The sequence below is a fragment of the Triticum dicoccoides genome, chromosome 7A (genome assembly GCF_002162155.2).
Source record: "Triticum dicoccoides isolate Atlit2015 ecotype Zavitan chromosome 7A, WEW_v2.0, whole genome shotgun sequence".
Taxonomy (NCBI): domain Eukaryota; kingdom Viridiplantae; phylum Streptophyta; class Magnoliopsida; order Poales; family Poaceae; genus Triticum; species Triticum dicoccoides.
Window position 1 is genome coordinate 436215296 of NC_041392.1, and position 11622 is coordinate 436226917.

General features: G+C 44.1%; 2 protein-coding genes across 2 annotated transcripts in view; one reads left to right on the forward strand and one right to left on the reverse strand.

Annotated features, from left to right (window-relative positions):
- The window catches only part of LOC119333535 (aquaporin NIP3-3-like), a 17637-nt gene extending 13783 nt beyond the window's left edge, over positions 1-3854 (forward strand). Inside the window, exons 2-5 of the mRNA XM_037606399.1 lie at positions 1695-1860; positions 2760-3392; positions 3513-3574; positions 3707-3854. Coding sequence (XP_037462296.1) covers positions 1695-1860; positions 2760-3392; positions 3513-3574; positions 3707-3854 — 1009 coding nt within the window. The remainder of the gene's footprint in view (positions 1-1694; positions 1861-2759; positions 3393-3512; positions 3575-3706) is intronic.
- Positions 3855-5597: 1743 nt separating this feature from the next.
- LOC119329300 (peroxisome biogenesis protein 2-like) lies at positions 5598-11133 on the reverse strand. The gene is made up of 8 exons (XM_037602316.1): positions 10984-11133; positions 10222-10335; positions 9960-10116; positions 8275-8411; positions 8105-8205; positions 7721-7838; positions 6754-6920; positions 5598-6127 (listed from the first exon to the last, which is right to left on the reverse strand). The coding sequence occupies exons 2-8, from the start codon at positions 10330-10332 to the stop codon at positions 6022-6024; spliced, it is 897 nt and encodes a 298-aa protein (XP_037458213.1). The 5' UTR covers positions 10333-10335; positions 10984-11133; the 3' UTR covers positions 5598-6021.
- Between the last annotated feature and the right edge of the window lie 489 nt (positions 11134-11622).

Sequence of the window (11622 nt, forward strand, 5' to 3'; positions counted from 1 at the left end):
TGTTCGGCTAGGCTCTGGACATGTCTGTCGGCGCGGAGAAGTTTTTTTTTTGGGTTGGACGGGGAGAGATCCGAGATCCGAAAACGGGGGGGGGGCTATTTATAGGCATAAGTGGAGCTAGGAGAGTCCAAATAAGGTGCGGTTTTCGGCCATGCGATCGTGATCGAACGCTCTAGGACATGGAGCAGAGTTTGGTGGGTTTTGGGCTAAATTGGAGGGGTGTTGAGCTGCAACACACACGAGGCCTTTTCGGTCCCTCAGTTAACCGTTGGAGTATCAAACGAAGTCCAAATGATACGAAACTTGACAGGCGGTCTACCGGTAGTAAACCAGGGCCGCTTGGCAAGTCTCGGTCCAATCCGGAAATGTTTAATCCCCACACACGAAAGAAAGATAGAAATGACCACCAGAGGAGAACGAAGCGCCGGAATGCAAAACGGACAACGGGGAAAAAGCTCGAATGCATGAGACGAACACGTATGCAAATGCAATGCACATGATGACATGCTATGAGATGCATGACAACGACAACAACACACGGAGACAAAAACTCGAACCCGAGAAATAAATATAACTTAATGACAGAAACGACAAGAGTTGGAGTACAAATTGGGAAAGTTACATCCGGGTGTTACACCAAATGAGGTGCGGTTTTCGGCCACGCGATCGTGATCGAACGATCTAGATGATGGAGAAGGCTTAGGTGGGTTTTGGGCCAAATTGGAGGGGTGTTGGGCTGCAACACACACGAGGCCTTTTCGGTCCCTCGGTTAACCGTTGGAGTATCAAACGAAGTCCAAATGATACGAAACTTGACAGGCGGTCTATCGGTAGTAAACCAAGGCCGCTTGGCAAGTCTTGGTCCAATCCGGAAATGTTTAATCCCCACACACGAAAGAAAGCTAGAAATGACCACCGGAGGAGAACGAAGCGCCGGAATGCAAAACGGACAACGGGGAAAATGCTCGAATGCATGAGATGAACACGTATGCAAATGCAATGCACATGATGACATGATATGAGATGCATGACAACGACAACAACACACGGAGACAAAGACCCGAATCCGAGAAAATAAAATAACTTAACGCCGGAAACGGCAAGAGTTGGAGTACAAATTGGGAAAGTTACATCCGGGGTGTTACAGGGACCGGCGGAGAGGCCTTGTCGAGGAGATAACCTAGGCGAAGGATACCATGAAGATTATTGAATTCTGAATATGTATTAGGGCCTCAAAGGGCTGTTTATATAAGATACAAAACTTGGGGGCCAAGGATAGTAGAGATAGATTACAACTTGAACTACCAAATATACAAACCGAATATATACTCTAATACTACATAGTAAAAGTTGGATTGGTTACTGAAAAAAAGTAAAAGTTGGACCTTCTTATAAGGGAGGTTGTTTCCTCACATGTATGAGCATGAGAAGAAGAGAGACATACAACGTGCTCCTCCGCCGCCGCCTGCTTCATCACGCCTCGCCTCGCCTCGTCACGACATGCGCGCCGCGAGTTGCGGGAATGAGCCGAGCTGTTGTCTAAATTTTCTCCATACGGGCTTGCGGTGTGCTCCACAGGTCAGGATAGTAGGCCTTCGAAACTCGACCTCTTTGAGTCTTGTACGGGAGAAAGATGATAAGATTTTTAGGAATGCTCTGCACGACTATTGACCTCTTCATCACTGACGCCAAAGACCCGACGACCACTTCCCCAACAATGACTTTTTCACCGACGTCGACAACCTCTTTGATGACATGGGCGACAGCGTCAACACCAACGCCAACGTCAATGCTACTGCAGCAACTCAGTACACGTTCGTGTTTGTTCTGTTCAAGATCCTGCCAGAGTTTCTTCTTCTGGTATCTGTTCTAGATATGTTCTGTTCTATTTCACATCTTGAGATGTTATTTGTCTTCTCTCTGTTAGATTGCATGACTTGTTTCATCTTTACTATATAGTCATGTTTCATCTACTATTTATGTGGATTTAAATCATATGATAAATTATTCATATTTCCAACAAATACATCATTTGAACCATGGCTGAACATATCACTGTCTTATATCTTGTCGATCAGCCTGAGCTTGCCGCACTCGATCGTGACGTACATTCATTCGGTTGGTCACGCTTTTTTTTATGGCAGCCACACTTTAGCTAATATAGTTTTCAAGTAAGTACAGCCAGGTAACAGTCAAATAAAATGTGTCCGTCATTCTCTCTGCTCCTTATTCAAGGGAATGTTTGGCATATAAATTTTAGAGGAACTGAGAACATTCCCTGGTTCCAACATATGGCCTCCCCTAAACCCTCCTCCCATCATCAGAAACGAAACATGAGAGAATTCAGACGTCAAGGCGGTCGACCTGGTCGTGAGGAGCAAGAAGATGCCTATGGAATGTCTGACCAAGTAAAACGGGAATGAACACGCCAGACATCGACAAGGACATTGCTTCAGCGCATATTCTCACTTTCTCATGTGTCGTCGATGGATCAATCATAGGCTCATCGGCCAGTGGTTTGCAGCTAATCGGATGTGTACCTTTTTGTATGGACAAGGACAATGATCCACAATGCATGCCGTGCCCGCCAAAACGCAAATTAACCTAGGCCTGCCTTCTCTGCTTCTGTTGCATATATATACACCTCCCCAAGCATCATTGGAACTCACCTCGATCCATCCAGTTTAAGCCCTTCGCTCGATCAGGTATATAGATAGATAGTCTGTGTTGTGTTGGTACAATTACTAATCACTAACCAGAGGATGGAGTTGAGCAGGAGCGTGACCATGGATGTTTCTCTGAGCATCCCTGCTGCCCGCGGCGTGGGCGACGACACCGACAGGAGGGCGCCTCGAAACTCGCCTTCCTTCAAGATCGTGCCGCTGCACGACGAGATGGCCAAGCCATCCCCCGGCGGCCACGCGACCCTCGGCGCCGAAAGGGCGGCGGTGCTCCTCGTGAAGAAGGTGCTGGCGGAGCTGCTGGGGACGTTCTTGCTCCTCTTCGTCCTGCTGTCGGCGCTGATCATGAACGCGACCCACGACGGCGCCCTGGGCCTGCTGGGCGTGGCGGCGACGGCGGGGCTGGCCGTGACGGTGCTCGTGGCGTCGCTGGTCCACATCTCCGGGGCCCACCTGAACCCGGCGATAAGCGTCTCCATGGCCGTGTACGGCTACCTCCCGCGCGCCCACCTCGCGCCCTACATGGCCGCGCAGTTCCTAGGCGCCATCGCCGCGTCCTTCGTGGCCAAGGCGGTCTACCACCCGGCGAACCCCGGCGCCATTGTGGCCACCGTGCCCACGCTCGGCACCGCGGGGACCTTCTTGGTCGAGTTCCTCACCACCTTTGTCCTCCTCTTCGTAATCGTCGCCCACGCCACCGATCCCAAGGCGGTAATAACATCTCCTTGCTCATCGATCTCATTTGCTCAGTTATATGCACTATGGTCTTGCCTTTTGTCCACCAGCTTAATGATGAATTGGACGTTATGGGCCATTGTTTCTTTTCTTCAGGTGAAGGAGCTGATAGCAGTGGCAGCCGGGGCAGCAATCATGATGAACGCCCTTATCTCTGCGTAAGTGAAATCAATCAATCCATCCATCCACGGTTAAATGAATCTGTACTCCAACTGATTTTACGTAGCTAGTACTATAATAAATTACGTATGTATCTGACATAATGCATGCGTGTATGTGACTTTGAGCAGGGAGTCAACGGGAGCGTCCATGAATCCGGCGAGGACGCTGGGGACGGCCATCGCCACCGGGACGTACACCAAGATCTGGGTCTACATGGTGGCGCCGCCGCTCGGAGCCATCGCCGGGACCGGGGCTTACATTGCGCTCAAGCACTGATGCACCGGTCCATCAATGCTTGCACGTTAGGATGAAAAACTCTACCAGAGAATGCTGCTAGGTCTAAAATTTCTAAAAGAAAAATAGAAATTGTGAATTTGCTGATTCATGCAACTAAACAAGGTAAAGAGTGATCAGTGCATAGCTGATAGATGGATCTTTTTTGTTCCCAGTAGCAAAGATTGTGTCTGCACTCTGCAGGCCGGCCGCACGCACGAAATATTCCATTTCGGCAATCTGGCACGACATTTCCCGGGAACATTTTCCCAGCGAACTGCTCCTTATAGCCGCCAGATCTCGCAGCACAAATCTTGGTGCAAACTCGATTCCACATCAGATCTGAGAAAACTTTCGCATCTCACCTCTCCTTATCCATTCCCTCAGCCGCTTGCCCTCCCGTTCGTCCAGGATTACTTGTCGCTGGGAGAGATGGTACTCCCTTCGTCCAAAATTACATGTCGCAGAAATGCATATATCTAGACATATTTTTAGTTCTAGATACATCTATTTCTCAGAAGCCGTGATCCCGTGATCTGAGATTTGCCAGTGCCATCGTAGCCATCTGTGTACCCGTGAGGCGGTCCTCCGCTCGGACTCACGGATGACGTGATGTGAACTTACACTACTTGTGAGGGCGTCAAAGCAAGAGACGGTGTATGGTGGTGTCGTCTGATATAGATCTATCACCGACTGCCGCTTGTGAGGATGTTGCGGTGCTGCGAGAGCGTCCCAAGGGATTTTGGCGATGTCAATGACCTTTCACCTTTGTCAGTGGCCTTATCGCGTGTGCAATGCTGCTAGAATAGTGGAAAGTGGAAGCGACAACACAAGATGACTTCGGTTTTGGTGGTGCTTCTCAGGTACCCGGTCTCGAGCTCCGGGGTGAAAATCCTAGGTGTGACTAGGTGTGACCCTGGTCTGTTATACCTGGTAATGGCGATGGTTTTCATCGTTATCTTGTTGAAGACATTACTTGGATCGTGCTCAGACTTTATCTCCAGGGTGAAAGCCCATGATCTAGCCTTCAGTGGTTGGAGCAGGCAACGGCGACGCTTGAGCGCCGTTTCCTTCTTGAAGACGTTGCTTTTAGAGGACATTTATCGTAATCCTTGTATTGTCAAGTGGTGGTTGATGCCCATGGCCGCTGTTGTTTTCCTCGTTCACGGTCTTGATTGCTTTTTTTTTCTCTTCATCTCAGTCATAGCTTTGGTCTTGTATGACTTTGCTATCTGCTAGCAAGATTGTGTGTGTGTGTGTGTTAGTGTTGGTTGTGTGCATCTTAGTTATGCAGAGGCTTGTTCATAGTGCATGTATCCCCTTGATGCTACATTATGAATCAATGAAAACTGCCCTTTATCGAAAAAGATACATCTATTTCTATCCATTTTTGTGACAAGTAATTTGGAACAGAAGGAGTACTTGCAAACATTTTTTATGGCAATTTATATTGCCGCGCTAATGACAATTTTAGTTTGCAAGCACAACAAATTCTGATAAAAAAACAACATTGAAGCAAAATTGCCATGCTTACTAACTAAAATTGTCATCCTCAGCGTCAAAATCATTAACAGTTGCCATACCGCTAGCGAGCGTTAACCAGTTATGTGGGTCCAAAATTGTTCATCATACACTATAAATCTCTAGGAGTAGAGGATGGGCCAGAAAATGCAGAGGGTGCCAAAACGGTGTGTGTATCTTTCATCACCTATTTTGGTGATTTTGTGTACTTGTTTACAATTCCAATGGCTTCTAAACCCATATAAATTTTCATAAATGATTTAGAAGTCAAATCGCGGCTTCTAGGGACTTCGGGTACAATTTGAAGTACCTCTTGGCTCTTGCCATAAAAATATACAGTACCCAGCTAAACTGCAAATCACCAGAAAATTACTATATTCCACAAAAACAAACTACATGCTTCTTGCTCTAAAAAGAACATATTTTTGTCTGCACAGACCCAGAATTCCATCTCGCAGACTTCTCTATAGCTTCTACAAACAAAACATGACGTTTTACACCACCAGTTTCCATACAACAATTTGTCTTTGCTTCAGGTCAGTAATATGTAGACCGGAGCTTCAAAAATCTGCTGGTGGTGGGCAAAGAAGCGTTCTTGTTTACAACAGAGGGTGCGGGTTTGTGCAAGAATTCTTGAGCCCAAGTACAACTAACTTGATCCATGTCGTTGAATCGCAACGACAACCTCATTACAGCGTGCACATCTGTAAGAACTTGTAGCCGCAGAGCGCGTTCGTAGGCAATAGTAACAATACCTAAAAGCAACAAAGAATTTTCTTATTAACAAAAAGCTAACACAAAACATATTGAGATACAAGAAGACTGGCATAATGATCAAGGTGACATGTTGTTCAGTAATTTGGTGGGAAACAAACACGTAATAATATTTTGTGCGTTGCGCACAAGTGCTGCCTCATATCAAAATGATGTTCCACTAAAGCATGACTATGGCCAGTAGCAAATACTGCCACATGACACAACTAATCTACGATCAGCCTCAAGACAAGAAGGATTTTTACAGTGCCAAGCGTTGATGCCTTTATTCATAAACTCTTTAACTAATACTCCTATTTTGCAAATTTAACAGCAATGCCCGGCTGCTTCTGTATCTAAGGTTTAGCTTCAGCGCTGTAATACAATTTATGTAGGCACTTCTGCTAAAATGTGGTTTGGGGCTGCATAGGTCCATTACAACCAGCTAATTCGAAATGGACAATGTTTTCTCAGGATTATATGTGTGACCCAAAGGTGAAGTGCATTAAATGGAAGTAGTTGGCAGTAAAGACTGTCAAGTTAATACTCAAGACGAAATCAAACAAGTGTATCAACTATACCACAAATGGAATATATGACAAAAGACTAGAGGAAATAAGTATAGTACCTGTGTTGACATGGGAGAGCTACAAAGGGAATGCTAGGACTAGAGACACATATAGGACAGTTTGCTTCGTCACCAGAAGAACTTGCTGATTTATCCTTAGAGAAAGGAAGGAGGAACTTCTTTACTGAGGATGAGTTTAAGAGGGGCAGAAGCAAAAGCAACATTTCCTGCAGAAAGTAAGCAATGTTAGCCACCATTTGGAAGTACGCCATGAAACGTCCTACTGAGCAGTGGCGGATCTAGAACCATAGCACCGGGGTGCCGAACAGTGGAATTTGATCTAAAAATCATCATAATCCTAGCAAATACTCCTTAAATAGCATCAGATTGTTGTATATTAAAAATAAGATTGCACTTCTAGAGGGGGTGTCATGCCACCCCCACTAGATCCGCCACTGCTACTGAATACCAAACCAAGTCATTTGAAGTTCTACACTCTAGCATATAGAATCATTCCATTGGGAATAGGAAGCATGCAATCAAGGTTCTCTCAAACATTTTAAGACTAGCATCCTGATATCTCAGGATTCGAGTAAGCAGAAGCATTTATATAAAGTTGCATAGATGAGAAAATGTTGGATAATTAAGTACTTGCAGAGAAGTGATACATCCGTTAATTTTGGTACCTAACATTAATTAGACATGCAGAATGCATGTGAAGTGTGAAATGAACTACATTTACCACTAGAGTAGAAATACTGAACAATGGAATTAATTGCAGATTTCCTAGCTATTAATCCTTAACAGAAATTTACTTTTTATATGTGATAGGAACATTAGAAAGTTTAGAAGTTCCCAAGAATTTCAGAAATATATGTGACATACATTAGTTAGATGTAAGGTGTCATATTGCATACCCTACATGCAAAAGCCTTCATCTAGGTAGTGTGTAATACATTATACATCACAGGGAAACTTCTAGTTACCAGCTATTTTTCACATAGGTACATGCAAAAAAGAGATATACCGAAAACTCATTCCAAACCAGCTGCCGATTCATGTACTCAAAGCTCACTGCTCTGTTCATATTGGGGCTCCCATACACAAGTCTTGCTTTCAGAATTCTTTCCACAAGAGTTTTATACCTGTATAAATATACACAGAAAGCTAAAAAACATATTTGCAAGGATTAAAAAACCAGCAGGATGCTCAAAATCTTAAATGGCTAGCCAGTTCTTGAAATATGATATTCCAACTCATTCAAGTACACTATGTCGTCTATAATGGACTGCCTATGTTCACAATACTAAAACTGTTCCTCAATTGCAAATAATTAATATATCTTCTGTGTTTACATAATCCCAGAATGTACAAAGTAATGAACATAATTAAACAGGTAGAGAAATGATACCTTCCGCCATAAAGAAATGACAACAGGTTAAAGAATGAAACAGCTCTGTATAGTCCTTCAGCGTGCTGCACCATGCCCCAAGCACGATGTGCTAGTGGTCTCTGATACAAAACAGGAGTTATTAGGCAAAAAGGATTTGAAGTTTCCAGAAATAATTTTTAGAAGGTAACCTGTTCTGAATCACCCCATCGACGGAAAGCAGAAAAGGATTGCAATCGGGACAATAAGTATTGGCCACCAACAGTGCTAATACAGTACAAGATCTTTTGAGAAACTGAAAGCCCAGGTCCTTCTAAACCTGTTCTGACTGAAAAATAGGTGGATTTCAGTTATTGCCCAGATAATATTACAAATAGTCAAGTAGTTAAACCGTTAACAGTTAACAAATGGAAAGTCAATTATTTGCCCTCCACTTAGATTGCAATCGAGGATTAACCTTCATTCCCAATGTAGTTGATTCTTTAACCTGCTTCAATGTAATATGTTCATGATTTTCCATTACTTCAGTTTTCCGTCCTTAATCCCCACCAGAAGACATATTTGCTATTTCACACAAAGTCCAAACCAGGGACTGGTTCAACTAATTCTCCCCTCCATACCATGTACAGCTGCGGTGCCACAGACAATCTGCCACTGCTAGCAACGGCAGAGGCTACGAGCAGCGGTGCTGCATGTCATCATGACAACTCACTTCCCTGACTGAATGCTCACGAGCCCATTGGCCTCTACTCCATCTGCGTCTAGGAAGGGGTTGTCTAAGGGCAGTCTCGTGAGTCTTTGCCCCTCCCTCCTAAACTTTTACCACATCAAAATTGCTTCTTTGTTCAATTGATCGTTTCTAATTGGGGGGCTTAAGTGTGTTGTTTCGTGCTCAGTGGAGATGAAGAAGTTAGAAGCCGATGTACCACTGGGGTACGACCTGGCGCTCGATGCCAAACCCAAAATGAAGGCAACCAGGTGCAACAGCAATGAGGCAATGAGTGGCAAAAGAAAAAATGGCACCAAGTAGGCCTTCCCGTCTGGTACTCAATAGATCGTGAATTAATAACATAAAATTTCTGAGCTAGTTGGGTATAAACATGAGAAAGCCTTAGGTTTTGTCCCTTACAAATTAATTTGGTTGAAAATAGTTTCCTAACTGAGCAAAACATTAATATGCCAGTAACAACAGGATTTTCAACAACATATTTTATCCAATGATAATTATCATCTAAATACTTTAAGTTTATGTCTGGGCTTAATGATTCTCGGGCAAAGTCACCTTTACTTCATATCTGAGGTCACTTCAGATCATAAACGTCAAATGTGCCTCTCACATTTGAATACATTGGGAAAAGGATACATAGAAAGTGTCAAACAACATGTATCTGCACACTGTATCTTGTTCGCCCAAAGGACATTATATGGCACAGGAGGTAGAGATGGGGTTTGGTACGTACATCAGAATCTACTATTGTACTGGTAATGAGAATTTTTATAGGTGCGGTCATAGGGTGTTTCGTTGTGTTTATGCTCAATGGATATTATAGAATCCAAAACACACATGCCCTGAGTTAGCTGCAGACAAAGCTCACACCTAAGGATGCTAGGCCCAACCCAACTTCAACGTCATATACTCATACGTGAGTCAACTGAAGTAAGTAAATAAGGGTATTCTGATGCAACGGCGATGCACAGATCAGAATGCAGTCACAAGCAGCTGGTCGCCCTGTACACACTCAACAATCTAAGTTATATTGAGAACAATTCAAATCATGTTACTACTCTAATCAGCACGATTACCATGAACAAAGGCACAAAAACATATCATACACAAAGCAGACCGGAGTTGAGAGAAAATTGCATGGTCAAATACCCTCTTTTCCTGCGATCGGTGCTGCCCGTTCATCTCTATACCTCAAGTTCATGAGTGCATTCCCTGGGGTTGGCTTGTCTACCCAAATTGAGAACCTCCAGATGAGGAACTCAAGGAACGCATCGAGTTCAGGCTCATACTGAAATAAGAGTCCTGGCTGATACCAACAAAAAACATCAGCACTGAAGCTATAAGCAGCAACGCACTTATGTGCAAGCCATGAGAGGAACGCCCAAATCAAGATGATTACTGGAGAAAGTACCTTCATCAAAGAGAATACTTTGACTAACTGCTCTTTCAACATGGCGGACATTTCAACATCAAGCCTCGCAGCGTCAAACTGGTTGACTCTAGATATTGTAATCGGGATCATGGTCTGCATTTACACGAAAGAAATCACAACATGTATAAGCCTCATGGCATAGTGACTATTATCCTGCCCATTCTGGCAAACAGAATCATGAGTCTGCCCCCTTGTTAGGACAGTTATTAATTGTTTCGCTTAACAGTTTGGAAACAAGTTGTGTGCTCATGTTTTAAACTTGTGTGGAAAATAAAGCTGAAGTTTATGTTTGATGTGCAACAAAAGAAAGGTGGGCAAACACCCAGATATTGGAAAGCGGGCTCAGCAATACCAGTTCCAGCCTAGCAATCATTAACATGGTACATGGGGGTTCATATGTACTCCCGAAATTCGGGAGAATAAAAGACATTCCCAAAAGGATAAGGCCAGGGGCAGACCTAGCTAACGTGGGGGCATGGGGGGATCGGCTGAAGACCCAAAATTATGGAAAATAAACTGTTTCTGGTCTCTACTCCACCACGCGGCAAACAAATCCACTACGAACTGGGAGGAAGGAGAGGCAGATTTGGATGAGATCGGTCGCAGAGAGCAAAGTGAAGGCATGACCAGGAGGAAGATGACGAGAGATCTCCGGCTAGAGGACAGTCACCGCGCGGGATGCGGTAGAAGGGGGTTTTGAGGGCTCGGAAGAAAAAGAAGGGAAGGAAGAGGAGAGCTCACCGCGCCGGCGCTCCGGCCGCCGGAGAAGCAGGAGGTCTGGCCGGATGAAGAGAAGGGTGTCCGCTTTCCTCCTCGTGGACCAGAGGTTCTCTCCTTTTTCTCCGCTTTTTTCAAAGGCAGCTGGTTTAGCTTTTTTGGGCATCTGATGGATTGAGGATTTGTTCGGTTTCTGCAGGGATTCGCTTTTGTATGGGGTTACTAATAATAATCGTGCAATGCACGTTTATATTAGATAGGATATTATTTGCATGTTATATCAGGTAAAATATATCTATTGCATGTAGGTATTTTGTAAGATATCAATTATTTTTTTCGAGGTAATGGTAGGGTATTAATTACATGGCAGATTTCATGGGATAGCGTCAAAATCGTGTTTATAACCAATGACAGTGATGAATAATTAGAGTGTTTAATGTGTTTGGTGCTCAACATTGAAGCGGTTTGAACCGCTAGATAACATGATTTGACGGCCGAGATGGTTTAAATCTGCCCCTTTGAGTCTTTTTATATTGATATAGATATAGATATAGATACTAGTTAGTATGCACGTGCAACGCACGTTTTCCTTAAAAAACAAGTCAATGCAATATGTTGTCCACAAGTTTTTCATATCTAGATTAGATTACTTGATCACGTACT

Excerpts from the sequence above, each read along its gene's own strand:
- LOC119329300 (XM_037602316.1), bottom strand. The coding sequence starts at position 10,332 with ATGATCCCGATTACAATATCTAGAGTCAACCAGTTTGACGCTGCGAGG. Across the intron at positions 10,117-10,221 it reads AAGTATTCTCTTTGATGAAG|CCAGGACTCTTATTTCAGTA; the intron begins GTACTTTCTCCA and ends TGTTGGTATCAG. Across the intron at positions 8,206-8,274 it reads GATGGGGTGATTCAGAACAG|AGACCACTAGCACATCGTGC; the intron begins GTTACCTTCTAA and ends GTTTTGTATCAG.